This window comes from Chamaea fasciata, unplaced genomic scaffold (assembly GCF_029207755.1).
Source record: "Chamaea fasciata isolate MVZ Bird 193981 ecotype frontalis unplaced genomic scaffold, bChaFas1.0.hap1 SCAF_18, whole genome shotgun sequence".
In the NCBI taxonomy this organism is placed as follows: Eukaryota; Metazoa; Chordata; class Aves; order Passeriformes; family Sylviidae; genus Chamaea; species Chamaea fasciata.
Window position 1 is genome coordinate 289,464 of NW_027094103.1, and position 25,863 is coordinate 315,326.

The 25,863-nt window shown below is 54.2% G+C and overlaps 3 protein-coding genes across 11 annotated transcripts in view; 2 read left to right on the forward strand and 1 right to left on the reverse strand.

Annotated features, from left to right (window-relative positions):
- Positions 1 to 9,924, forward strand: part of AIFM3 (apoptosis inducing factor mitochondria associated 3) — a 55,285-nt gene extending 45,361 nt beyond the window's left edge. The window contains exons 15-22 of one of the 3 annotated variants that reach the window (XM_066199510.1): positions 513 to 589; positions 1,409 to 1,526; positions 2,431 to 2,529; positions 3,098 to 3,173; positions 4,630 to 4,689; positions 6,831 to 6,935; positions 8,100 to 8,120; positions 8,613 to 9,924. In XM_066199510.1, coding sequence (XP_066055607.1) covers positions 513 to 589; positions 1,409 to 1,526; positions 2,431 to 2,529; positions 3,098 to 3,173; positions 4,630 to 4,689; positions 6,831 to 6,935; positions 8,100 to 8,120; positions 8,613 to 8,652 — 596 coding nt within the window. In that variant the 3' untranslated portion in view covers positions 8,653 to 9,924. The remainder of the gene's footprint in view (positions 1 to 512; positions 590 to 1,408; positions 1,527 to 2,430; positions 2,530 to 3,097; positions 3,174 to 4,629; positions 4,690 to 6,830; positions 6,936 to 8,099; positions 8,121 to 8,612) is intronic. The other 2 variants (XM_066199511.1, XM_066199512.1) reach the window with 2 other exon arrangements.
- P2RX6 (purinergic receptor P2X 6) lies at positions 102 to 25,293 on the reverse strand. 6 transcript variants are annotated; one of them, XM_066199517.1, is made up of 12 exons: positions 25,100 to 25,293; positions 24,850 to 24,994; positions 24,579 to 24,650; positions 22,466 to 22,541; positions 21,937 to 22,030; positions 21,580 to 21,660; positions 20,714 to 20,855; positions 20,429 to 20,538; positions 18,911 to 19,004; positions 17,221 to 17,286; positions 16,436 to 16,513; positions 15,601 to 15,730 (listed from the first exon to the last, which is right to left on the reverse strand). In XM_066199517.1, the coding sequence occupies exons 1-12, from the start codon at positions 25,222 to 25,224 to the stop codon at positions 15,692 to 15,694; spliced, it is 1,122 nt and encodes a 373-aa protein (XP_066055614.1). In that variant the 5' UTR covers positions 25,225 to 25,293; the 3' UTR covers positions 15,601 to 15,691. The 6 variants fall into 6 exon arrangements, with proteins under 6 accessions (XP_066055616.1, XP_066055615.1, XP_066055614.1 ...); XM_066199513.1 differs by lacking the exon at positions 15,601 to 15,730 and adding an exon at positions 15,994 to 16,339; XM_066199514.1 differs by lacking the exon at positions 15,601 to 15,730 and adding an exon at positions 16,187 to 16,352.
- LOC136298807 (transmembrane protein 17B-like) lies at positions 12,831 to 14,861 on the forward strand. Of its 2 annotated transcripts, XM_066199818.1 has the most exons (4): positions 12,831 to 13,242; positions 13,535 to 13,638; positions 14,014 to 14,127; positions 14,528 to 14,861. In XM_066199818.1, the coding sequence occupies exons 1-4, from the start codon at positions 13,125 to 13,127 to the stop codon at positions 14,807 to 14,809; spliced, it is 618 nt and encodes a 205-aa protein (XP_066055915.1). In that variant the 5' UTR covers positions 12,831 to 13,124; the 3' UTR covers positions 14,810 to 14,861. The 2 variants fall into 2 exon arrangements, with proteins under 2 accessions (XP_066055915.1, XP_066055914.1); XM_066199817.1 differs by lacking the exon at positions 12,831 to 13,242 and having other exon boundaries at positions 13,363 to 13,638.
- Positions 25,294 to 25,863: the final 570 nt, after the last annotated feature.

Consider the following 25,863-nt stretch of genomic DNA (forward strand, 5'->3'; position numbering starts at 1 on the left):
ACTTGATGGGGGGGGGAAATTCCCTCTTCAAAATGCTTTGGACTGAAAGAATCACAGAATTAATTTAATTCTGGTTTTGTCATTTTTATTGACTACTTTGATTTTTTAACAGCCTGGAGGTAAAAAAAGGGATTAAAAAAGGAGAAGGAATGTGAAGGAAATGCACAGACTGAGGGGAGGGTGAGGAGTCCTGGCTGGAAACTTGAAGGTTCCCTTTGAAATATATTTTTTTCAAAATACCTATAAAAGAGAATTAAATTGAAAATTATCTCCAAGCACTAGAAAAGGGTGATGGGCAGGTTACACTGATGGCTTGGGCAGGACAGGGATCCTGAGGGGCCAGAGACTGATGCAGTGAGGGCTCTGGCCCTGCTCGACACACCCAGAGCAGCTGCTGCCTGTCCCTGGGTGCAGCCCCACTGTCCTGGCAGGAGGAAAGGCCTCAGGATCAGCCCCCAGGGCTGTGAAACACTGGACGCTGCAGCAGCTGCCTTTGGCTTCCCCCCCCCCAGGTGCAGTCCCAGCGACAGGCTTCCTCAAGCAGAGTGGTATCAACATCGATTCCAAGGGCTTCATCGTGGTCAACAAGGTGAGCCCAGGGGCAGCCCCTGTGGGAGGGAGAGCAGGAGGTGCTGGGTAAGCTCTTCTGATGGATGAGCTTCCCTGGGGCTCCAAACTGCTGCCACAGGGGCTTTTCATGGACTTTTATCGACCCAGATTGGCAGAATGGGAATTTTTGAATTCTTTGGGTTGGCCTGTGCAGGGCCAGGAATTGAACTCTACGACCCTCGTGGTTGTCTTTCATCTCAGGATATTCTGTGAGATGCTGAGATTCTGGGAGCATCACCAGGAGTGCCTAGGACCCCCCTTTGCAAGTGGGGGAGTGCAAACGCCAGACCTGGATGCTCTGGGTCTGGCTCTTAGCTGTCCTGGAGTGGTATGGATATTTAGAGGGGAAAAATTGACATAGATCCATCTTTTCAAGGATCCTAAAGGATCTCATCCTTTCTACCAGTCACTGTGATGGGAGCAGTGTTGGATCTGGAGGGTGTTGGTGCCTTGGGCAAAGGAGCGTGTCAGGAAGCTGGGGCTCAGTGCCATGCAATGCTCATCCCTGCAATAAGCTGGGCTCTATCTGCAAACACCAACAAATCCCAGGCTTCTGAGAGGGGCTCCAGGGGAGCAGTCCATGTGTCTTTTTACTGGATAACCCACTGGCCAAGGGATACTGTAGGTCCCTGCATGTGTGTTCTCATTTGCAAGTGTAGAAGGCTGAATGAGATCTCCCCTGAGGTCCCACAGCCTGTGTTCTGAGGGGCCGTGGCAACTCTGGACCACCCCAGCTCTGGAGTTTCTGTTCATGTAGGTTGCAAACCCCACTAATGCCCACCTCTGTTCCCCCCTGCAGATGATGCAGACCAACATCCCAGGGGTCTTTGCTGCTGGAGATGCTGTCACATTTCCATTGGCCTTGAGGAATAACAAGAAGGTGAATGTCCCCCACTGGCAGATGGCCCACATGCATGGTAGGTACTTTGCAGAAAAGAGTGTTCTTCAGATTCTCAGGAAATTTCCAAACCCGCCAGGGCAAGAATAAGACAACTGCCAACAGAGAGACTGGGTGGTTGTATTGAACATTTTGAAGCATGTGTATCTAATGCTGCCTGTTGTGTCTTCATCTGTCAGCATTCTTGCTAAGCTTTGCCTAATGATGCCTCATCACCCGCACAGAGGAGCCCAGGGACAGGTTTTCCCATATTCCCTTTGCTCTCTGGCACTGCTGCGGGAGCCTGGTCTACTCCTTGCTATGGGACGCTTAGGAGCTCACGTCCTAATGCCAGCCTGGGCTCAGGTTCCCAGCTGGGCTTCCGACACTGCCAGGCTGGGCCAGGAATGTTCAGCAGAGCTCTGACCCTTCTCGCCTCTCGTCAGCTTGGAACACCTGGTGTGATGGGCTGCTCTCATGGCCACAGTCCCACAGGGAGGTTTCCTGTGCCCTGGGTGAGAGGTTTTGGAACCACAGCTCCAAATCCAGCCTTTGGACACCTCCCCCAAGTCCAGATATGCTTCTGCAGCAGGGACCGTACCCCAACAGTCTCCATGCCCTCCAAGGGTTTGTCCATCCCCTCCCAATCTGGGTAGGAGCTCAGCACACTCTCAGCCCTGTCACTATTGCATGAGTTGGGGGGAAAGAGTTTCATGGGTACGTGGCTCATGGCATTGGAGGTGACGAGTAGGAGCTGCACCATGGGAAGGAGTCTGAGACCATCCTTGTGTGCTTCCTGCTCTGTCTTTGTTGCTGAGTGGGTTTTCTCAGCAGCAGTTCTTGGTTTCCCTGTACTTTGTGCTGGTGTTGATGCTGTGACCTGAGGACAGAGCATGGAGCTTGCCCTGGAGTGGCAATTCCCCTATCCCTGTGCTCTCTTGCAGGCCGCATTGCCGCACTGAACATGCTGGCCCATGGCACGGAGATCAGCACTGTCCCATACCTGTGGACAGCTATGTTTGGGAAGAGCATCCGATACGCGGGTAAGGGGCTCCCTGGGGCTGCTGAGAGTTTGTGCTGGTGGAGGTGTCCTGGGACAGTGAAGCCAGGGTCACCTCCTTCACAGTGAGCCCCCCTCACCGACCTCTGCCCCAGGGCTGCTTCCTTGCCTGACTTCTGAGGCGGTTCAGTGTCTCCTCTGAAACCCATCTGCCATGAAGTGCACTTCTCTAAACAGGATGGAGGATTGACTTAAATTAGATACTGGGAAAAAATTCTTCCCTGTGAGGGTGATGAGGCAGCCCTGGCACAGGCCGCCCAGAGAAGCTGTGGCTGCCTGGAACTGTTTAAGATCAGGTTGGACAGAGCTTGGACCAACCTGGGGTAGTGGAAGGTGTCCCTGCCCATGGTAGAGGGTGGGAACAATATGTTTTTCAAGGCCTTTTCCAACCCAAGACTCTCCTGTGATTCTGTGGTTTTTGGTATCTGCATCTCTTGGTGCTGGTCTCTTGGTCACTGCAGGACGTTCTCCATGTAGTGCTGGAATGAAACACCCTGTCTTAGAGCTGGATCTAGAGGAGTTGCTGCTGAACCCACTTTTTTGCTTTCCAGGCCACGGGGAAGGATTCGATGACGTTGTCATTCAGGGAGATTTAGATGAACTGAAGTTTGTGGCATTTTATACCAAGTAAGTGTTTCTCTTGTCCATGTTCCTACACAGGCATTCATCTGAGATTACTCTGCTAGGCTGGAAAATAGTTCTGCCAGAGCTTCTGCCAGTTGGTTTTGTTCACCTCTGCACACTGAGTTTGTGGGACACTTATACAAGGCCCTGGAGAAATGATGTTCTGATTGTACAAGTTAAGCTGGTCTTTAGACCTGGTGTCTCTGCCCTTTGTGAGCAGATGATGGTTTTGTGATGATGCCTCATAATCTTTGTGAGCAGATGATAGCTTCTACTGGCAATTTCTATCAAATATTTCCTTCCTATCTCATCACCATGTTAATGATTTTTGACTAGTGCTGGACAGAGTGCTCAAGCATCACTGTTTCTGCTTCTGGTTTGACAAATTGAGCTCAAAAAACTCTTCTGTCTATCACAAACTGTGAAGGTTTGAAGGAACTCAGGAACTTGGTTACATCTGTAGTGAAACCCAGCACTCCCCCAGGTTGGGAGCCTACCTGGGAATGCATTCTTGAGCTGTGCTGGCAGCTGGGATGTGTTGCCTCGGCTGTTCTGGAGCCATGCTGGCTGTTTAGGCTGGAAAGTCAGTGCACCATGAATTTATCCCAAAAATATTTGCTGCTGTTTATTCTTCTGTTGCCTTTGTCCATCCCAGACCAAAAACAGTGGCCACAGAACATCCTCATGCTGGAACCAGAGGGGTCTCTCCAAGTGCTTTCTGGTATTAAGGATAAGGAGAGGGAAACCAGGGAAGCAAAGGGCTGCCCAGCTCAGCTGTCAAACCACTTGCAGCAGCATCCAGGCAGGGATCAGGAGGGAGCTCAGAACAGAAGCCAGCTCCAGCTCTGCAGACATCATCTTACTGCCCCTCTGTCCCATCTCCAATGTACCCCATGCCTCCCCCCTCCCTGAGGGTGGCCCACTTGCCCATGTTGCTCCAGAATGGAGCCTGGTGGTTGGATGTGTGCATTGGGCATGAAGAGGTATGGGGCTCACTGCATCACCCTGGGGATCCCCAGTGCTCACCCTCCTTCCCCTGGTACCTACACACCTTGGGTAAAACACTTGCTGCAGGGATGGGGCTTCAGGTGGCACCCAGGGACCTTTGCACACTGAATACAGCTCAAAGTGTGCTGGAACCTTGGTCAAAATTGCTTAAAGGGGTAGGTTTGTGCCAAGGCACCACCTGTGCTGGGGAGAGCTACTGTGTGTGTATTCCCCTCCTGCAGCCTTTTCATAAGAGAGCCTTTTATCTCTTTATCCCAACCCTAATTAGAAAGGAAATGTCAGGTTGCTTTAATTAAACATCTGAGGCTGTTCAAAGGGAATGCCCTGAGCCGGGTGCATAATCTCTGCTCCATGCCCCACACTCTGTGTGCCACGGTGGCTGCCAGGGGACCTGGGCTTGGCAGGCAGCACTGGGGGTCTCTGCTAAGAGCTGTGTTGTTCTGCCACCCAGGAGGGTCTCCCAGAGATGGCATGTGGGTACCAGGATGGCATTCCATGCTGAGAGCCAGAGGTACTGGGAAGCACTGGCTGATGGGGTGTGTCCACTGCTGCTTAGCTTCCTGTCTGTGAGAGACCATGGGAACATTTCTTTCTCGTTCTATCTTGGTGGTGGTTCTTCTAGTTGGTGCTAATGCTTTTGGACTGACGACAGTCCCAAGCTGACCATTTCCTCCTGCTTCCTTCTGCTGTGCACACCCTGTGGTTTGGACTCTTCTCCTGGTTTCTCCTTAGTTGTTCCAGGAACCACTGGTGGCTCCCACTCCTACAGCCTGTCCTCAGCATTGGCTTCCACAATAAGGCTTCTTTTGCCCCAGAGTTTGAAGAGGGAAGCTGTTTTATCAGAGCTGTGTAGAGGTCAATAAAAGGCCCTGTGGTGGGAGGTGTAGGAGACAGCACTCTGCAGATGTCCCCATGGGACACTGCCTTCACAACTGGCTGATGTCCTCCTTCCCGTAAGATTGAGGAGACCGGGGAATTGCCATGGCTGTCTTCTTCACAGTTCCCCACCTCTGTTACATTGAACCCTCCAAAGGAAGGGAAGACCATGTAGACACATCCACTGTGCTTCCCTCTTCCCCCAGTCTTTACAAAGACTTCTGATTGTTCCAAATCCCAGGTTCAGGATGGGAATTCTTGTTGCCTTTGAAGATCTTTTGAAAAAGAGGGATTCTTTCTGGCTTCCTCATCTGTCTGACAGTGTTCAAAAGCCACTGCTGATGCAGGATGCTCCAGCTCACCAGCACCCTATGAATTATTTTGCAAAAGGAGCAGCTACCCCATGTCCTGCTGACAGATATGTTTGGGCTGCATCTGCCTTCCTCGCTGGCCCCTTTGCGCACTGTCTGAGTTTGAGGCTGAGCCAGTGGGCAGCTGGTGGGAATACATCTTTTGGTTCCCTTGCACACCTTGGTTATTCATTGCTTGGAACAGAACATCTCCCCCTGGTTTTGGTGGATAGGTCTCTCCAACCATTTTGTGTTTCCCAGCTGGGAGCTGGCTCTGCTCAGGAAGCTGCTCTCCTTTATTTGCCATGAGCTTTTTTAGGAATGGGAGTTTTTTGAAACAGTCTGTGATGGAACTGCCCCGTGGCTTTTTAGACAGATGTGAGAGATGCCATTAACTCCCATGGCTTTACAGGGCTGAAATGTCCTCTGAGACATGCTTTTGGTCTCCTTGTCCTGGGAATTAGGCATACACCTCTCCGCACCCCAGCTGCTCTTTGCTCTGGTGATCCCAGGGCTCTTTGGCAGTGGATTTAAGAGTAGATCTTGGTTTAGTGGATGCTTCTACTCTTCAGTTTATTCAACAATATCACCAGAGTTTAAAATCTTAACCACATGTCTTCCCTGATCTCACATTGTCCATTCAGTTATGTCTTTGTGAGTCAGGCTTTAAATGTTTACGTTTGGATTGACCTTGACAAACCCCAAATGAGAAGCACCCTGACCTTGCCTGTGACCTTTAGCCAAAGCTCCTCCAACAGTTTTACATCCTCTTCCTTCTGCTTCATTTGTTTCCCATTCAACCTTTGAGGCTGCATTGGGATCCTGCTAGGGAAAGTCAGCCAATCTGGACATCCCATACAGATGGGGACTTCCTTGCTGGGGCTGTGGGACCGAGGGGTTGGACACCCCAGCTGCCCCAGTGCCTGTGGAGCAGCTCAGAGCAGGGCGCTATGGAGGTGGGGATCAGGAAGGGGATGTAGAGCATCCCAACTGAGTGTTCCACAGGGAAATCCTGACCACCTGCCTCTCCACTCCCTCAGCACAGGGCAGCAGTGTAGGAATTACAGCTGGGCATCCTTCGTGGTGTCCAGGTTTTTATCCACCATCAGATTTACCTTTGGTGGTGTTTTCCCACAGATGCCAGGGTGCCAGAGCTGTCTCCATCACCCAGGCACCCTAGTGATGCTCACCACATCATCGTGAACATCAGTGGGACCAGTGGGGCCTGCTCTGCCACTCTGTACCCTCTCCTGATCCTTGTTCCAGCCACTAGCACAGTCCCTGTGGTGCTCATACCTTGGGATCAGGTCTGGCTCTGGAGTGGGTGATCCTCTGTGCCTCCCTCTTCTCTCCATCATGGTGGGTTTTGGGTGGTGGCCTGTGGCCATCCAGGCTGCCCTAACTGCTCTGCTCTGCCTGGCCCTAGGAGTGATGAGGTGGTGGCTGTGGCCAGCATAAACTATGACCCAATCGTCTCCAAGGTGGCTGAGGTCCTGGCTGCTGGCAGGACCATCCGGAAGCGTGATGTGGAGTAAGTAGACAGGCAGTGGGAAGTGGCAGTGCCAGGGCAGTGGCTAAGCACAGCCGTGGGGTGCTGGGCAGAGCCGGGCCTTTCCCAGTGATCACTCTCCATACCCTTCTTGCATTTCCCTTCCTGTTCTGCTTCCTCCACCCCCCCTATGCTGCCTCCCAGCTGCCTCCAGGTCTGGCATCCACCACACACAGGGTTTGTCTTAAACACCAGGACCAAAATCCTTGCACAGACAGGAGGGGACGGGGATACTCCATGCCTTTGGGCACTGGCAAATCACTGAGGAAGCAATGCCTGATGTTGGGGTGCACCTGGGCACCCATTCAATCAAGGAGACCTGCAGAAAGGGACTGGGTGTGTAGTCTGTGCATAATTCCCTCAGACAGCTGGTGGTGCCAGGGTGCTGGCCTCCGGTGTCAGCCTCTGGCTCCTTGGAGCAGAGCTCATAGGCAAAGGGCATTTTTCTCCCTTCACTTTGTTTTCAAGACCATGCAGAGGAAAGAGCATAGCTTTGTGCTGAGGGTGGGTGCTGGAAAGCAAATACCAGGGAGGTGATAACAGCTGGGAAGAAGCCTTTAGAATGGGGACCATAGCTGCTGAGGGAATGTGGGTCCCTGTCCCAGGGGTGTTTCCACATCTGGAATAAAACCAGATCTTTTCAAAAGCTCAGAGAGAGGAGCACTCCCAACTCCCAGGCAGCTCTGAGCCAGCTCAGACTCCTTGGGGACCCCTGGAATGGAGAGCATGTCATGGCCCACCCCCCAGCTGAGACAGAGTTCATAAAATGACAGAATAGTTTGGGTTGAAAGGGACCTTAAAGCCCACCCAGTTCCACCCTGTCCCCTTCCCTTCTGGGTTGCTGCATGCCCCATCCAACCTGGTCTTGGACACTTCCAGGGATGGGGCAGTCAGAGATTCTCTGGGCAGCCTGTGCCAGTGTCTCACCACCCTCAAAGGGAAGAATTACTTGTGCCATCACCCCAGTACATCAGAAAATGGTTGCTGGTGTCCCACTTTGTGGCTGGGAGGGAGGTGGTATCTTGTGGGCAGCCTGAGGGTGGGGAGGAGCTGCTGGCCCTGTGGCGGGGCTCAGGGGCTGGAGGAAGCCAGATTAAACCTGAATGTCTTTTCTCTCTTTGTCTCTTGCTGCTTTCATAACTTCAGGCTGTTTGTCCATCATGGCAAGTATGTTTGGTTTGGGGTCCTGAGCGTGGTAGATGTGAGGGGCTGGCAGGAGAGACAGCTGGCCCTCTTACTGGGCCATGTCCCTAATTCCCACTGGACACTGGTTACATGGGGGGTGTCCTTGTTTTGCATGTCCCTCACGTGGCGGACAATGCTGGGTGGTTGGGCTGGGGCTGCCAGGAACCACATCAGGCACAGATCCTGTTGGCTGGGACCTTGCTTGGCTGGGGGTTTTGTGACTTTCCATGGATTTTCAGCTGAAGGACTCCTTTTAAGTATAAATAAATAAAATGTTTGAGCTCAGTTTTACACAGAATTTAGGATCTGGAGGTGACTTTTTGGACAGTTTAGTGACAGGTGAGTGAAGGCAGAGGAGGGAGCAGGGTGCTGGGATAGACACCAAGTACTGAACTAGCACCAAGGCACACCAACAGCATTTCCCAGCACACACTGAGAAATCCCTCACAGCACTGTGATTTCTCTCTCTTTTAGAACTGGAGACATGTCCTGGCTAACAGGGAAAGGCTCCTAACGCCACTGATGGCTGAGCCCTCCTGATGCTGCACTCGTCGTGGGGAGATGACACAGCAGCTCCATGGCCTGGTGGGAACCCCATGGCTCAGCCATTTCCCTTTGAGACCTGGATGAAGCTGGCATTGTGCACTGACCTTCCCAGAAGGATCTCACAAAGCTCCTCTGCCCCTGTGCCTGCTGGGCTGGGGCTCTGCTGTGGCAATTGCTGTGGAGTGCTGGAAAAGAAGCCCAGAGAGAACATGGGGTTTGGTACTGGCAGTGGGTATGGGTGTCATATGACTGTGGATCCTGCCATTGGGCTGAGGGTCCCCAGGCGGGTCTGCCCCATGCACATCCCTCACCCCCATAAGCAGCATGAGTGTCTTTGGTTGCTCCTGTGCTTTCATGCATGATGCTCCTCTCAAATTCTCTTTGCTCCCAGCAGAGCTCCAATGTGCATCCCCGTGGAGCCTGACATCTGCTCCCTTCCTGCATGGCTGCAGCATTTGCCACAGCTTTCCCTGTGCCCACCCACCCCAGGGGCCATCCGGGCAGGCCAGGAGATAGGGTTACACTGGGTGATCTCTGTGCAGCTGGTGCCTGTGTTGTCCAGGCTGGTCCTGTGCAGCCCCACCAGAAGTGGGTCCCTGTCCATGCTGAGGGCTCTGGAGCTCATTGGTCCCCATCCCAGGATCTCCTGTCCTGGAGCAGCCAAGGGGCTGGGGTGCATTCCCTGTCTCCCTGGGCTCAGTTTGGGCTGGGGCACTGGCAGCTCTTGGCACATTCCTGAGGTGCGTAGCAGGGGTGCCTGAGAGCTGTGATGGCTCAGCTGCAGCTCTGGGCTGGGTGGCCACCCTTCCAGTCAGCCTTGGGATATCTCTCCTTAATGCTATCATGGGATCAGTGCAGTTGCTGTGGTGTTATTCAAGGAAAAGTAGCTGGGGGAACATTTCTAGCTGTCCATTCTCTGGCCGTAGTCCGGTGTAGTGACAAGGCTGTATATCCCAGCCCACTGTGCCAGTGCTCTGCTGTCCTGTTTCCTGCCCCATGCTGAAGAAGAGCCATGTCTCCAGCTCAGGAGTGGACCTGGCCAGCCACAGCCCAGTGTCCATCAGCTCAGCGGAGTGGGGGTTGAGGGTCCCCCTTGGAGAGACTCCAGTGCTTTGTTCTGGGGGTGACACCTTCCCCAGCAGTCAGTGTTTTGCTCTGAGTCTCAAACAAGAGGATTTATATTTTTAATTTGATTCACCCCCTATGAATTAAAGCAATACTATTCTTGGTGTCTGGGTCATTTCTGATTCCTTCCAAGACCTTAGGTCACCTCTGCATGGCTGGGTTGTTCAAGCACCTCCTCTCTGGAGACTTTCCACCTCTGTCCAGCTCACCTGTATTTCCAGTCTTTCAGATCTTGCGTAGAAATGCACCAGTGTTCTCTCCTGGTTTCATTGCAAAGCTTTTCCCAGATGGAATGACTAGGAGGGATGGTAGCAGGTAACACTCCAGCGCACAGTGATGAACAGGGACCATTGCGTGTCCACTGGATCCACAAAGCAATGGGAACTTGCAAGTCTTATCTCAGGTTCTAAAAGACAAATGTCAATGTTCCTGTCCCCAGGTCCTCCTCTGAGGGCAGGGGTGGCTGGGGCTGCTCAGCTCCCAGTGCCCCAGGCAGGGCTCTTCCAGAGTGGGCTAGGGCCGTGGGCACTGCCCAGGTGGAAGCAGCTGCCCAGGTGCTGCCTCAGCTCTGCCCACTACCCACCAGGATCTGGCTTTGTATCCCATCCTGCTGGTGGGATAGCAGCTCTCGGCTTTGGCAGCTCCCCAGGGATCCCAGCTGGAGTGCCAGGGGACTCTGGGGTACCACCAGGTGGCATTCCAGAGCTGTGTGTTTTCCCCAAGCTCTCTGTCATATTCTCCACGATGGGTTAGACTGGCAGCTCCCCCAGCACAACTTGGCTACACTGGGGACACACTGGCAGATTGTTTTTCAGGAAGATGCTTTTTTACCTCCTTTGCCTCTGATGGGGCCTCGTCCAGTATTGGGCATGAGCTGCATAAAGTGGGCATCATCCCTATCTTCACAGGGCTGAAGAGCATTCAGGGGCTGAGGAAGGACCTTCTGCCCCAGTCTACAGCTGCAGTGGGAGTAACAAGTCCCATTCCCTGCTTTTTGCAGAGGAGTTGTTTCAGCCAGGGCTGGTAATATCACCCGTGACATGAGAAATCCCAGTCACCACTACAGCTTTTCCTGGGACATGTGCCAGGTCATGGCAGGGCTGCTGGCTCAGATGGGTATTGCACCTCTGCACAGATGTGGGGTGGTGTTGAGCCTGGGACCCCTTATCCAGTGGGGTCTTGGCAAATGCTTCCCAGTGGCAAGTCTGTCCTGGAACTTGGCAAGGCTGGGTTGTGTTCTCTGCCACCTTTCCAGGCACATCTTGCAACCTCTCATGCCAGGACATAAAGTTTCCATCTCTTCGTAAGAAACTGCCTGTTCCCATGAGGAATGAGAGCCCAGCTGGAGGACATGCAGTGACCCCATCTCAGTTAACTTCACCACTGTCCATGAATACATGGATGCCCCCAGATCCTGAGCCCTCCACCCGCTCCTGCTCCTCAGATTCTGGGCCATGACTGTCACCCTGCCCATATCTCACCTCTGTGCTGGCTGGACTTGGGGGACAGCTGGGGTTTGCCTCTGCCCCATGCAGGCGAGACCCCAACTGGAGAACTGCATCCAACTCTAGGGTCCCTGCACAGGAGGGACCTGCTGGAGAGAGTCCAGAGGAGACCACAGAGATGCTCTGAGGACTGGAGCCCCTCTGCTCTGGAGCCAGGCTGGGAGAGTTGGGGGTGCTCACCTGGAGAAGAGAAGACTCTAGGGGGACCTCAGAGTCCCTTCTAGGGCCTAAGGGGGCTCCAAGAGAGCTGGAGAGGGACTGGGGACAAGGGATGGAGGGACAGGACAAGGGCAGATTGGGATATTGGGAAGAAGTTGGAATATAGTGAAGAAATTCTTCCCTGTGAGGGTGGTGAGGCCTTGGCACAGGTGCCCACAGAAGCTGTGGCTGCCTCTCGATCCCTGAAAGTGTCCAAGGCCAGGATGGATGGGGCTTGGAGCAACCTGGTCTAGTAGAAAGTGTCCCCTGCCCATGGCAGGGAGTGAGATGAGATGAGATCCAAGGTCTCTTCCAACCCAAACCATTCTGTGATCCTACAACTTCAGCCAGTCAGGTGTTGATCTAACCATGCTTTCAGCCCAGATGGTTTGGTTTTGGCAGCATATGGCAGTGAGCTCTACAATTTCATTTTAGTTTTTAGAATTGTCTCTTTCTTTGGTTTCTTGTGTTCCTTGACAGTTGCTGGCCCTTGAGGACCCCATTTATAGCACCTGCTTCTACTTTTTGAGGCAGCTTCTCTGGTGCACCTTATGGGGTGAGTTGGAGGCTGAAGGTGAGGTCATGAGGTGAGACCAAATCTGTTGGGTAGAACTGACTGACAATTATAGAGTGTGTCCAGAGAAGGCAACAGTGCTGGGGAAGGGGCTGGAGCCCCAAGAGAGGCCGAGGGAGCTGGGAAAGGGGCTCAGCCTGGAGAAAAGGAGGCTCAGGGGCGACCTTGTGGCTCTGCACAACTCCCTGACAGGAGGCAACAGCTGGGGGGGTTGGGCTCTGCTCCCAGGGAACAGGGACAGGAGGAGAGGGAACAGCGTCAGGCTGTGCCAGGGGAGGGTGAGGTTGGATTTTAGGGAATATTTCTTCATGGAAAGGTTTGTCCAGCTCTTACACAGGCTGCGCAGGGCAGTGGTTGAGTCCCCATCCCTGGAAGCGTTCAAAAATGTGTAGATGTAGCACATAGGGACATGGTTTAGTGGTGGCCCTGGCAGTTCTGGGTTAATGGTTTGACCTGATGATCCTAGAGGGATTTTCCCACCTTACTCATTCTGTGATTTTAAACTTGAAGTTCCTGAAGAACCTTTCCCTGCCATTCACCTCTGGCTCAACCATTCCCTAACATATCATCCCTCACTGCCTTCCCCAGCACCCCTGAGCCTGAATGGGTAAATTCTCAATGAACCTGGACACCTTGAAGAAGCATTTCAGGTGAAGAGCACCATCCTCTCATGAGGCATCCTCATCTGTCAGGGGTCTTTGAGCAATATTTGTGTTGATAGAGCCCAGCTGGGAGAGGGTGCAGTTGCTGCAAGTCACGGTGACAGGTACAACCTGCTGTGACCCCCTAAAGATGCTGCAGAGGGAAGATGCTCTGTGACTTGTTATTTCATTGCAACTCCACCTTGTAACTCCTGCGTGAGCTTCATGTTCCAAGGTGGGAATTCTCCTTTTCCAGATCCCCCTTCCAGCTCAGCAGCTCTGTCCCAAGGGAGCCAATGGCCACGTGGCCCTGCGCATTAGCCTGGCCTGTCATCTCATTGGTTCCCTCCTGGCTAATCCCGGCTGAGCTGGGGCGAGCAGGGCTCAGCTGCTGTCCATGGCTGTGTCCACCCCGCTGCCCCCCAGCCTGCGCCGGGGCTTGGTGGCATTCAGTGGCTCCCTCTTCATCAACAACAAGACGTGGGATAGCAGCACTGCTCACACCTACCAGCCAGGTATGGGCAGAAGGGTTCTGCAGAGGGGACTTGGGAACAAGGGCTGTCCACCACCATGACCCTGCTCAGCAAATCACCAAAGTACCTGGGTGCCTCTGAGGCAGCAGCACCCAAAGAGTCCCTGAACCCACCCACCAAGGAGGGGAGCAAAAATAAGAACATATGCTGCAATCAGCTGTGCATGGGACCCAGGGTCTGTTGCTCCCCTCTGCAAGCTGTGAGGGGGGTCCCTCTGGGCAGGGCGACCCTGGGGCTGTTGAGCAGCCTGCCCATCCCTGTCTGTCCTGCCTAGCTCACGAGGTGCTGTCCAGCCTGCCCCTCCAGATGACACTCTACTTCAATGTCTACTACTTTCCGGTCTGGTGCCTGGCTGAGGGAATTATGCTGCACCTGAAGGTACCATCCCATGGGGCACATAGGGATGGGGTGAGCTGCTCCTGCTAAGTCTCCCTGGGCTTGGGTGGGGGACAAAGTGGTCAGGGGACAGAGGAGCCTCTTCAGAATTAATGGATCCCCAAAATGCCCTGACCCTCATGAGAAAAGATTGCTCATCTCTGTTTGCTAGAGATGGAAATCATGACCTTTCCAAGCAAGGAATGGTTAAAATGGGGGGGAAGAGTAGGCAGAGCTGGGCACCAGCACAGTGAGAGCTGGCAGAGCATGGAGAGCTGGGTATGGGGAGGAGGGCACAGGGAGCAGGGAATGGTGCACAGGAAAAGGGAACCTGGGCATGGACAGCTGGACTCGGACAAGACTGTATCCCCATTACAGTACCACCTGCTGCCTTGGCACTACCAGTTCTTGCTGGTCACAGCCTTCCTCATCCTCTCACTGGTTGAGGGCTCCCGCCTCTACCTGGGCTACCTGGGGAACCTCCAGGAGAAGGTAAGCACTGCCTGCCCTGGCCACAAAGCCCCTTTGTGCCCAGTGAGGATCAGCCAAGCTGGGGGAGTTGGATGTTCCCTCACTTAGGAGCCAAGTGCCCATCACTGCCCTTCCTCAGTTCTACCTGGAGCTGCCCCAGAAAAGAATTGTGTGTGCAGGCATGACCTTGAGAGAGGGAATGAGGGGCACCCACTTGCCCTCCTGCTGTATCTCTCCTGTGTAACCCTTCAGCACTGCGGGGCTTGACAGCGTCTGACCACAGCTCCATGTGGCAGGGACATCCCTGGTCCCTGGGTGGCAAGGCCAGCAGAGGCTGATGCAGGAAGCTCCAGGGCCACAGAGGGTCCCCCCAGCCCACCACTGCCTCTGTGTCCTATCTCAGCAGGTTCTGATCCCACAGGTGCCTGAGCTGGCTGGGTTCCTGCTCCTCTCCTTCCTGATCCAGCTGCCCCTTCTGCTCTTCCTGCTGACCGACAGCCAGGTCATCCACCTGCCACTGGAGGTGCCTATGCACAGCTTGTTCCTGGCCTTCCTCCTCCTCGAGATCGTGGCTGCCTTCCTGGCGCTGAGGACCATGACCAAGCAGCTGGCGGCACAGTTCTACCTGCGGCAGTTCCAGGAGGGTGGGAGGGGCCAGTTGGAGCCAGGACTCACTGGGGGACAGGCAGCCAAGATGCGGTGATGCTGCAGGACCCCTCCGCCCCACACAGCTGGTCCTGGCAGGGAGCATTAAACAGTACTTGAACCCACAGACACTGTTTCTGAGCTTTGTGGAGACCCCAGAGCAGCACCCAGGCACAGCCCAGCTGATCCCTGCCTTGCACCAGCCAACGTAGCCTGGGAAAAGTGGTAGTGAGGGGTCAGTGCCTTTGAAACATTCCAGCTCACCCCAGGGCTGTGCTTGTCCTTGCTGAGCATCAGCCCTGGCAGGAGGCAAGAACCACGGCGCAGGAGCCACTGCACACCCCTAGGAAGTACCAGCCCATGGCTGGAACCTTAAGTTCAGCTCCTAAACCCTCCCTGAGCTTCCCAGAGAGCTTCTTAGAATCCAGCTGGCCCATGTGAAAGCCATCCCAGCTGAAGCTTGCACGCGAGGTGCAGGAAGAGCACTCCACAACCTTAGTCCCTCCAGGGCTAGAGACAGAGCAGAGCCTCCTCCTGCTTCCAGAACAGCTTTATTCCACTGCATCCCTGTTTTTCAAGGGAAATCAAGGCTCATGGTCATTAGAACATGGAGAAATGCAAAATGCTTTAAGCCTCTTGAGCCAAGCAGGACTAGCTGCTCCCCAGCATGCTCTGGTTCTAGGGCAGCTCCATGAGCAGCTCTGCTCTGACACTTGCTGTCAGTGCTGGGAGCTGCCCCTAGGATGGCTTTGTGCTCCAGGAGCCAAGAACTGCTGCTGCTGCCAGTACTTCTCCAGCAAAGGCAGACCCTGACCCCAGCAGTGCCCACCTGGGTCAGGACTGGTCCACCTACACTTGGGCTGCAGCTGTGACCCCATCACATCTACGTGGAGGTGGCTCTGGAGGGAAGGATGTTTGTGGTAGAGCATTCCCAGTGTCCCTAAGCTGTGGCCTCAGGCTTACTTTTAGGGGGTCTTGCCTGCAAAATGAACAGGGACATCAGTATACAACAGGCACAGAGGCAGCCCAGCTGGCCCTCAGATAGTCTGCTTGGTTCCATGCAACCAGATTCACTGACCAGGGCCCCCACTCCACTGAGGATTCAAGATCAGGTATTAGGAATATTTCCCCCCCATAGGATGATGCAGCTTTGCGATAGTGGACCAGGAGATGGGGGATCTCAGTCCTCAGAGGCTCCAAAGACTTGGCCAGACAAAGCTGGAGATGACCTGAGGCAGGGCTGCCAGCTCTCCTGGTCTTTAGGGGCCTCTCTGATTAACCAGGTCAGTGAATTCCCAAAATGGAATCATGCTTGGCACATAAATCTGTAAGTGAATCACAGAACAGGATGTGCTCTGAAGAGCTGGCCTCTCTCTGCACAGAGTCCCAACAGATTCCATTTGGAAGAGGATAAAAAAGCATAGAGCCAGGTCATTTTTCCAGGTAAGGTCCCCATGGCAACCCACTGATGTTTTGACAGTAGCTGAGGTCATGGTGCTGGTCCCTGACTCCTGGCACCCTCTTCCAGTTCAGGCTGGCAACCAAGCCCAAAAGTTGGAGACGAAGAGCTTCTCCACCAGTTTTTTTCCTGATTTTGGGAACTGAGTTTTAAAGGGCAGAAAATCATTAAATCCAAAATGATTCACTTAAAAACCTCCTCTCTCCTATGTGGCCCTATCCTTACCTCCTCAAACTTCTCCTTCCAGTAAAGGTCAGCCTTTGCATCGAGGTAGAGAAGAACCAGGTCACAGACCATCGTAGCCTGGAGACAGACATTGAAGATGAGAAACTTCCCACAGGAATGCCTGGTCTTCCATCCTGGCTCCCACTGAGCTGTGCAGCCAGCTGTGGGCATTTGCTGGGGCAGTAAGTGAGCCCTGCCTCCAGGCAGCTCCAGTGCCTCTTCTCTGACCCAACCCAGTCCCAGGAGCTGCAGAGGAGGTCAGACAGGATCCCCAGGCTGCAATGGATGGACAGGGAGGGCTGTTCCAGCACCCTCATAGTCACATATGGACCAGGATGAATGAACATGTCAGGGAGGGAAGGGGGGCATGTGGGGGACCTCCCTGTTACTCTGCTGGAAGGGAAGAGCCACAGAATGGCTCTACAAGGGGCTGCCCCACCATAGTGACAGGACACTGGGTCTCTTCAGTCAGAGGAGAAGCAGAGAGGAACTGGTCTCTCCTGCCAGCAGCATCCCAGTGACGCTCTGTCCCAGGATCCACACAAAAACCTGACCTCCATGAGATGTGACCCTGACAGCACTCACGATCCCAATCCAGTGGTGCCATTACTAATGGTCACAGGGAGACCTGAGCTGACACCCTGCCAGACCATCTCCCCTCTGTGCTGGCTGGCACTAAGCCAGCCAGCCAGGAAGCCTTGTGCCCAGGCAGGCAGGGAAACAACTGAGAAGTGGCAAATCCCAAGCCACAGAGTGAAGGAAAATAGTGTATATGGAGTACTCACGGCACCAAAGAAGGCAATGCTGGTGCCAAAGCTCACGGCAGTAGGAACAATGCTGAACTTCCCAGCCTGGTGAGGAACAGTGGAGGGGTAAGAGAGAGGGTAGAGAGTGGTCAGAGGGGTGAGAAGGTTGCGGGCTGAGCCTTGCAGGGCAGCATGCTCAAGGTCAGGAGGTGCTGAAAGGATCCAGGGATATTTCCCTATGCCCATTTGCAGAAACTGCTGTTGTGCTGACTCCAACTCCCTTTGGCTGTCAAAGGAAGGACTGACATGCCTGATGACCTGAAAGCAGCAGAGGTTACTGTGACCCACCTGCTTCTGCAGCCACAGCAGGAGCCTCCCTCTTGCTGCAGCTGCCATCCATGGAACCACATCCCAGTAAACACAACCCCTATGTGATGTGTCCCTCCCTTCACAGATGAGTCTGGTGGCTTCTCTTCTGGCTGCTCTCTCCTGCTCCGCAGCTCCTGGATCTGCTCTCAGCCTAGAAGTGGTACACACTGTCCTGCACTGTGTGCTTCACGTTTTTTCAGGTGCAAAGGGCACTGCTGAGCACAAATGACTAGCTGTGAACATCTCTCAGTGTGGGAAGTGCTCTCAGCACAGGCTCCCTCTTCAGAAAGCTAAGCACTGAGTTTGTGACTGATGCTGCACAGAGTAGCATCAACAGTCATGGAAACATGGAATAGTTTGGGTTGGAAGAGACCTTAAAGCTCATCTCATTCCACCCTCTGGCATAGGTAGGGACACCTTTCACTGTCCCAGGGTGCTCCAAGCCCTGTCCAGCCTGGCCTTGGACACTTCCACGGATCCAGAGGCAGCCACAGCTTCTCTGGGCAACCTGTGCCAGGGCATCATTACCCTCACAGGGAAGGATTTCTTCCCAATATTCCATCCATCCCTGCCCTCTGGAAGTGGGAAGCCATTCCCTGTGTCTTGTCCCTCCATCCCTTGCCCCAAGTCCCTCTCCAGCTCCCCTGGAGCCCCTTTAGGCCCTGGAAGGGGCTTTGAGCTCTCCCTGGAGCCTTCTCTTCTTCAGGTGAGCAACCCCAGCTCTCCCAGCCTGGCTCCAGAGCAGAGGGGCTCCAGGCCTGGGAGCATCTCCGTGGCCTCCTCTGGGCTCATTCCAGCAGCTCCAAATCCTTCTGGTGTTGGGGACACCAGAGCTGGAGGCAGCACTACACCTGAGCAAGGCAGAGAAGCAGAATCCCCCTTTACCTCCTGCCCACACTGCTGGGGATGAGTCCAGGACAACAGAGGGTTTCTGGGCTCTCAGTGCACATGGCTAGAGCATGTCCAGCCTTTATCACACCACACTTATACCCCCTGAGGGTACTTTTAATCAAGAAGGGATTAATTGTCCAGGTTCAGTAGAGTTCAGGTTGATCTTTGTCAGGGCGCTCCCATCATAAGACCCTCAGAGAGACACCCACAAGTTCAGACTAGCTCACCTTGCCTACTGAACAGCTTCACAGCCCCCATGGCCATCAGAGAGGGAAATCTCCCTCCTCAGGGCATTACCAAAAGATTCTTTAAATGGGAGAGACCGTTTTCTCCTGCTCTGCTTAGAAAACTCTGGAAAGAGGTGAAGAGCTCACCCGGGTGTGGAGAAGCAACGGTATCAGAAACCACGGGGGTGGAGTGGGAGCAGTGATGCAAGGAGTCAGCCCTGGGGCTGAGGAGCCCATGGTACCTGGCCATGCACAGAGAGGTTGAAGCGGATCCCATAGAGCTTCAGCAGATTCCGGTAGAGCTGCCCCTGCGAGTCCCAGTAGTAGGAGGCAGTTCTGTGGGAGACATTGGGCATGGCTCAGAAAGGCAGCTCCATGCAGGCAGGGAGGGAAGCAGGTGCCAGTGCCAAAGGATTGCTGGGCCTGTGGGTTCCTGGGTGTCCACCAGGCTGGGAACTGGGCATACACATGCAGCGATGACTCACTGGCACCAACAGCAGGGCATCAGCATCCCCTCAGCACTCAGTCTGGGTCACTGGGAGCACGGAGCTCTCAGTGTGCCCAGTTCAGGTGGGGACAATCTCAGGTTCCTGCCCTCAGGCAGCTAATGCCCTGCTCAGCTCCAAACACAACAGAGCTACAAAGTGTGGGAACTGCCACATTACCCCCATACTGACAGACCCTGCCCTGCCCTGTTGCTCTGGAATCACTGAATCATTGGAAAAGGCCTCTAAGATCATTAAGTCAAATTAACCCAGCATTAATCCATGTCCCCAGGTGCCACATCTACACAGCTTTTAACTCCCTCCAGGAATGGGGACTCCACCATTGCCCTAGGCAGCTGCACCAGGGCTGAACAAACCTTTCAGTGAAAACATTTTTTCTAACATCCAATCTAAACACTCCCTTAGTGCAACTTCAGGCTGCTCCCTCCAATAAGGCTCCCTCTGCCCAGGGAGGTGGTGGAGTCACCATCCCTGGATATGTTTAAAAAAAGACTGAATGTGGCACTCAGTGCCATGGTTAAGTTGAGGTGTTAGGGCTGGGCTGGACTGAGTGATCTTGAAGGTCTCTTCCAACCTAGTGATTCTGTGATTCTGTTGTTGCCTGGGAGCAGAGCCTGAACCCCCTGGCTGTCCCCACCTGTCAGGGAGTTGTGCAGAGCCAGAAGGTCCCCCCTGAGCCTCTTCTTCTCCAGGCTGAGCCCCCCAGCTGCTCCTGGGGCTCCAGCCCTTTCCCCAGTTCTGTTCCCTTCCCTGGACATGCTCCAGCCCCTCCAGGTCTCTCTTGTCATAAGGGGTCCAGGATTGGAGGTACCCAAGCAGGGCACTGTCCCCTGTGCTGCCACATCAGGGCTGGCACAGATCAGGTGCCCTTGGCCTTCTTGCTCAACTGGGCACACCTAGGTTCATGTTCACCTTCAGGTCCTTTTCTGTCTCCAGCTTTCCAGCCACTCTGCCCCAGCCTGGAGCATTCCATGGCGGAGTTCTGAGACCATTACAGGACCTGGCACTTGACCTCGTTGAACCTCACACCACTGGCCTTGGCCCATGGATCCAGCCTGTCCAGTTCCCTCTGTAGAGCTTCCTGCCCTCCAGATGATCCACACTCCCACCCAGCATAGTGTTGTTTGTGAACTGACTGAAGCAAACTTCCTGTCCCTGCTGCTCCTTTCAGAGCATCCATCAGAACTGAAATCTCAAACAACTGCCCTGTGCTGATCCCACAGGCCTGTGTGGCCACTGTCCCAGCATCCTCACCTGAAATTGTACTTTGTGTCCTGCAGGCTGAAGGAATACTGTGGCTGGCACTGGGTAGTGGAGTGGTCCAGGTTGCAGTTCCACTCGATAAGAACTCTGATGCTTCCCCCCTGCAAAACACATTTTATTCCAGGAGAAGCACGCAATCAGATTGGCCAAGTCATTAACTATTCAGACATTCCGAGATCACATATTCCCTTAGCATTTCAGGTCAGTCCTCTGCTTCTTGCTCACATCCTTGGGGAATTTTGAGTCACCTTCCATAGTTATATAAAAAACAAGTACCAGCAGTGCGAGGTCTCCAAAATTCTCTCCAGCTGCCTCCACCAAGTCACGAACACGGAACACAGGGCAGAAGGTGTTGAAGACTGGATCATATGTGCAGCTCTTGAAATAGTTGGGGTCAGTGGTTTGTAAAGTGTTGCACCTGAGACAGGACAGGACAGAGGGAAGGCAGGGGTGTGGGAGGTCCTGGAGCCCGGCTGTGGGACTGCAAAGGGGATTCTCTCATTGGCCCAGCAGTGCTCCTGAATCAGTGGGGGGACAGTCAATGCCTCGCCGAAAGCCTCAGATGGAGAGAGGGTGGAGAAAAACCAGCCCAGAGGAGTATCACATGGAGTTATCCTCTATAGCATGTGCCATGGCCTTCCCTTCTACCTCTTTGTGCTCCTTTGTTTCTTCCCAGCACCCAGCTCTAGTCACTGCTAGGGACAGTTCATGCCACGTCTCCTGCCATGGTAAGGCAGCACAGTCAGTATGCCTGGGGCAGCGGGGCCAGTGCAGCCCTTTACTTGCTTTCTGTGAAACCACTTTGCAAAGACTGAAAGACAAAAATATTAGTTTCTCTTCCAGATGAGAGCTTGGGAATGGCTGGCCTTGTCTGGCTCTCCACAGTGCTCTATATGGGCAGATGGACACCAGTCCCTGTCTCTGAGGTGTCCCCACCCCACTGCTCTTAGTGCTGCACACCCAGCACAGCTGAAGTACCTGTATTCACCTCAACACCTGTCCTGCCCTAACTGCCCCAGCATCACCTGCCCTGGGTATCACTGGCTCCATGAGTCCTTCAGCTCCTCAGCCCCACTGACAGGCTCAGTGACAAGGCTGGACCAGGCTGCATGCTCAGCCCAGCTTGGAAGTACTGTACTTACTTGGAGAAGTTAAATTTGGTGAAGTGGACAGTATTTTTTATAAAAAGAGTGAAATTCTCTGCCTCAGCCAGAAGAGATTTCCTAGAAAAAAACACCAACAAAGTCAAGTCTTGCACAGTGGCCAAGGCCCCTTCATGAGTTCTGCAGTCTCTCCTGCAACCCCAGGATTTCGGCTACAATGGACAGGGGCAAGAAATGCTCTTGGGTGAAGTCCTCTGAGTTTAACTGACCAGAAGGTCAATGTCAGAAGTCTCCCTGAGCCTGGTTGCCCCATCAGCAAGTATGGTCAGACTCCTGGTAACACAGAGGGAAAGTGCCAAAGCTCCCAATATCTGCTGTCTCCTCATGTGTGATTACCTGGGCAGGGTGCCATTCTCCACAGGGCACCAGCCATAGATCTCACAGGTGGAATGGGTGGCATTGAACTTCAAACATTTCCCAGTTTTTATCCCTAGAAATGAGACAATATAAGACAGGCTGAGACAGTTGGGATTCATCACCTGGAAAAGACTTTGGAGAGACCCCAGAGCCCCTCCCAGTGCCTGAAGAGACTCCAAGAGAGCTGGAGAGGGACTTGGGACAAGGGCCTGGAGGGACAGGACAAGGGGGAATGGCTTCCCAGTGGCAGAGGTAGGTTTAGGTGGGATATTGGGAAGGAATTCTTGGCTATGAGGGTGGGGAGGCCTTGGCACAGGGTGCCCACAGAAGCTGTGGCTGCCTCTGGATCCGTGGAAGTGTCCAAGGCCAGGCTGGACAGGATTTGGAGCAACCTGGGATAGTGGAAGCTGTCCCTGCCCATGGCAGGGGGTGGAACAGGATGAGCTTTAAGTTCCTTTTTAACCCAAACTATTCTAGGATTTTGTTTCCTTAGCAAAACACCCAGTACCATTGCCATGAACCACAGGGTTTCCCACAGGACAATCTGCATCTTCGGTGCACATCCCATCGAGGACAGAGGGGCTCTGGGAGGGACAGAGAGAAGACCTGTTACTGTGCTGTGCAGCTACCTGAGGCCATGCTGTCACTCACCCCCACTGCTGCACTGCTGCTCCTGCTTCTCCAAGTGCTTCCCAAACAGTTAGAGAAGAACATCCACCAACCCCTAGCCAGTCAGAAGAGAGGCATGTCCAAGGGGCAATCCTTCCTCTCCAGAGCACTTGCATCCTGCTGCTCAGCGGCAGAGGAGGCCTCAGGAGCTACCTCAGACCTTACAGACAGAACTGGGAACTAGCACAGATTCAGGATGGCCCTAATGACTGAGTGCATTAAGCACCTTGTAAAGTACCATGATGAATTCCCTGGGGGAGAGCTTAGTAGACCCTAAATCCAGCATAACAGAAGTTTTACAAGAGACAAGAAAAGCTTCACCCTTACTCTGGACCTACCTGATTGTCAGGAGCAGTAAAACCCTCTTATTCAAACACAGAGAGATTGATGGTTGTTCAGGAAACACCACTAACACCTCCTCCAGCTACCCCAGACCATGACAGGAGTCACCAGCTCATCAGAAACCCACCTCCCCAAGTTCTGGGGGGGCACAGAGGCCCAAATGCAGGAAGGGAATCCTCAGTTTTAGAGTCAGAAGTGGGGGTCTGTTCAGGCCTTCCCTGGGCTGCCCCAGGACAGCCTCAGCCCCTCACTCAGGTGTAAAACCCACCAACATGATCTGAGAGGAGCAGCATCTTTGGGCTGGGTGGGGTCTGAAGTCATTATGGGATGCAGGAGAACATTTGGGGATTGCACAGTGGGTTTAGGGAATGAGTTATTTAGGGGAGGAAGAGAAGGCATGAGAAGGAGGGACCTTGGTAGTCTGAAAAAGAACACAAACACTGAAACATAAAGGCATAAAAGGATGCAAAGACTTAAGTGCACGTACAGCTGCTGAAACAGCTCGGCTCACGTTTGGTGCTGCCTCTGGCCACAGACACACTCATCTGCCAGCACCAAATACTCTGAGAGTCAAGAATATTAAGACAGCTCAAACTCCCTGCAAAGCCAAAAGCTGCCACTGCTAAATATTCAAAGCTTTCCAAATATGAATGCCATCTAGAGCCTCAATGCCAGAAACTGAGGAACTCTTAGAGACCAGCATTGGGTGTAGGCTGGGACAAGCACCCACACACACCCCAGCACTGGAACTGAATGAAATCCTTGGTCTGTGTCCTTGGCTTGCACACAGCATCTAGAGGTGCCCGTGGCTGCCTGTGAGAACCCTGAAATGCCCTACAGCACTTGTGTTCTTCCCTGTTGGGACTTTAGGAGTTCTCAGCATTTTAAAGATGGATCATTGGTGCCATTTTCCCTGACCCAAACCCAGTGTTTCTCCTCCCCTACAGCATTTGGCCACAGCAGGAGCTGAAGGGACCATTAGGACAATTGGTGCTTGGCTTAGGTACAAAGTGCCAGCACTGGTACAGCTTAAAGCACATTTACTCCCATCTGCTGAGCTGGGTCCAGCCTGGGAGAGCTCAGCAGAAGAGCTGGCCTGACTCCAGCCTAAAGGGAAGATTTCTCCCAGAGAACATATACCATTAAGTGCTGGCTGGCAAACCACCTAGACCTTGTGCTCCGTTCCTCCTAAAAATAGGACACTAAGATGGACATTAGTCCTGCAGCAGGGAGTTATATAGGAAACATGACACAGGTATCCATGGAGCGTGTCAAGGCATCCTCTTGTTCAAGAGCAGCAGAAAGCTCGGGAATGGTCATACAGTGCCACCATACAAAGAGCTCAGAGCTATGTCCCCTGTACTGGCCACCACAAACAGTTCTGGTAGAGCATGTGGATACACATCTTGGCTTAGGAAGGTATGACTGAGCAAGTGGAGATGTGCTGGGGAGTGCTATGAAGCAGTGAGAATGATGGGAATCTGGTTTTGTAGGAATATAAATCCATTTTTTCATTTTATCTGGTCTTCTACTGGGTTCCACTGAGCAGCAGGACCACCGATTCCATCCCATTCCTGTGAAGCTGGGTTGGAGCAGGTCCGTTCACTCACCTCGGGGCAGGTGCCTTGGGCTTGCTGGATTGTGGCAATGAAATTGGTCACCAGGAAAAGCACATTTTCTCCCTGGGAAGCAAGAAGGTGCTGTCAACGGGGGGCTGACATCAGGGTGGGTCCACGGGGACGCGCTGTGACACCACGGGCAGAACAGGGACTAATGACTTAGCTAGGGCGTTGGGAGGCCAGTGGTACTCGCGGCATCCCCTTGCCAAGGTGACTAACCGTATGTGTGACCTCCCTGCCCCCGCCCGGATCCCAGCTGTACCTGCGGGGGCCAGGTGAGATCCGCAGCGTCCCAGAGGCGCCGGCCCGCGGCCTCGGCGGCCACCGCCCCCTTCACCTTGGCGACCACGGCGACACGCGGGGACATGTCGCGCTCCTGGTATCCCTTCCGCAGCAGCAGCACCCACCTGCGGAGGGGCGAGGGGCTCTGAGGGACCTCGGGCCGAACCCGAGGGCTGGGGGTACGTCCCCACCTCAGCAAGGACCGGCCACTCCGAGGGCAGGGTCCCTACCCCAGCAGGTAGCCAAGCGCGCTCAGCTGCAGCAGCCGGTGCAGCAGCCCCACCCGCCGGTTCCGCGTCAGCGAGAACTTGGCAGTCTTGTAGTCAAGTAGGGACACGCAGGCTGGGCGCAGCATGGCGGCACCGGGGGTAAAGGCGGGAACAGGAGGGGCAGCGGCACTAAGGGGGAAGGCGGGCACGGCAGGGATGGCGGCACCGGGAGGGAAAGGCGGCGCCGCTCACTGCGCCCCCCGCAGCGCTGCCCCGCCCCCCGCAGCGCTGCCCCGCCCCCCGCAGCCCGGCCCCGCCCCCGCAGCCCGGCCCCGCCCCCCGCAGCCCGGCCCCTCCCCGTTGCCACGGCGGCGGCGGCGGAGGGCGGGGGCACGGGGACTCGGGCCGGGCCTGCCAACAGGCGCGCCCTCTCCACAGTGAGAATCACAGAATGGTTTGCGTTGGAGGAGATCTTAAAACTCATCCAGTGCCACCCCTGCCATGGGCAGGGACACCTTCCACTATCTCAGGCTGCTCCAAGCGCCGTCCAGCCTGGCCTTGGACACTTCAGGGATCCAGGGGCAGCCACAGCTTCTGTGGGCACCGTGTGCCAGGGCCTCCCCACCCTCATAGGGAAGAGTTTTTCCCCAGTATCCCATCTAACCCTGCCCTCTAGCAGTGGGAAGCCATTCCCTGTCACTCCAGGTCCTTGTCCCAAGTCTCTCTAGCTCCTTGGAGCCCTGAAGGGGCTCTGAGGTCACCCTGAAGCCTTCTGCAGGTGAGCA

What these genes read in the sequence shown, in the direction of transcription:
- LOC136298807 (XM_066199817.1), top strand. Translation starts at nt 13,405, where the DNA reads ATGCTGCAATCAGCTGTGCATGGGACCCAGGGTCTGTTGCTCCCCTCT. An exon ending in GAATTATGCTGCACCTGAAG is followed by an intron (nt 13,639 to 14,013) that starts GTACCATCCCAT and finishes TCCCCATTACAG; the next exon opens with TACCACCTGCTGCCTTGGCA. An exon ending in TGGGGAACCTCCAGGAGAAG is followed by an intron (nt 14,128 to 14,527) that starts GTAAGCACTGCC and finishes CTGATCCCACAG; the next exon opens with GTGCCTGAGCTGGCTGGGTT.
- P2RX6 (XM_066199513.1), bottom strand. Translation starts at nt 25,224, where the DNA reads ATGCTGCGCCCAGCCTGCGTGTCCCTACTTGACTACAAGACTGCCAAG. An exon ending in GCGCTTGGCTACCTGCTGGG is followed by an intron (nt 24,995 to 25,099) that starts GTAGGGACCCTG and finishes GCCCCTCCGCAG; the next exon opens with GTGGGTGCTGCTGCTGCGGA. An exon ending in CCCTGTGGTTCATGGCAATG is followed by an intron (nt 22,031 to 22,465) that starts GTACTGGGTGTT and finishes TCTCATTTCTAG; the next exon opens with GGATAAAAACTGGGAAATGT.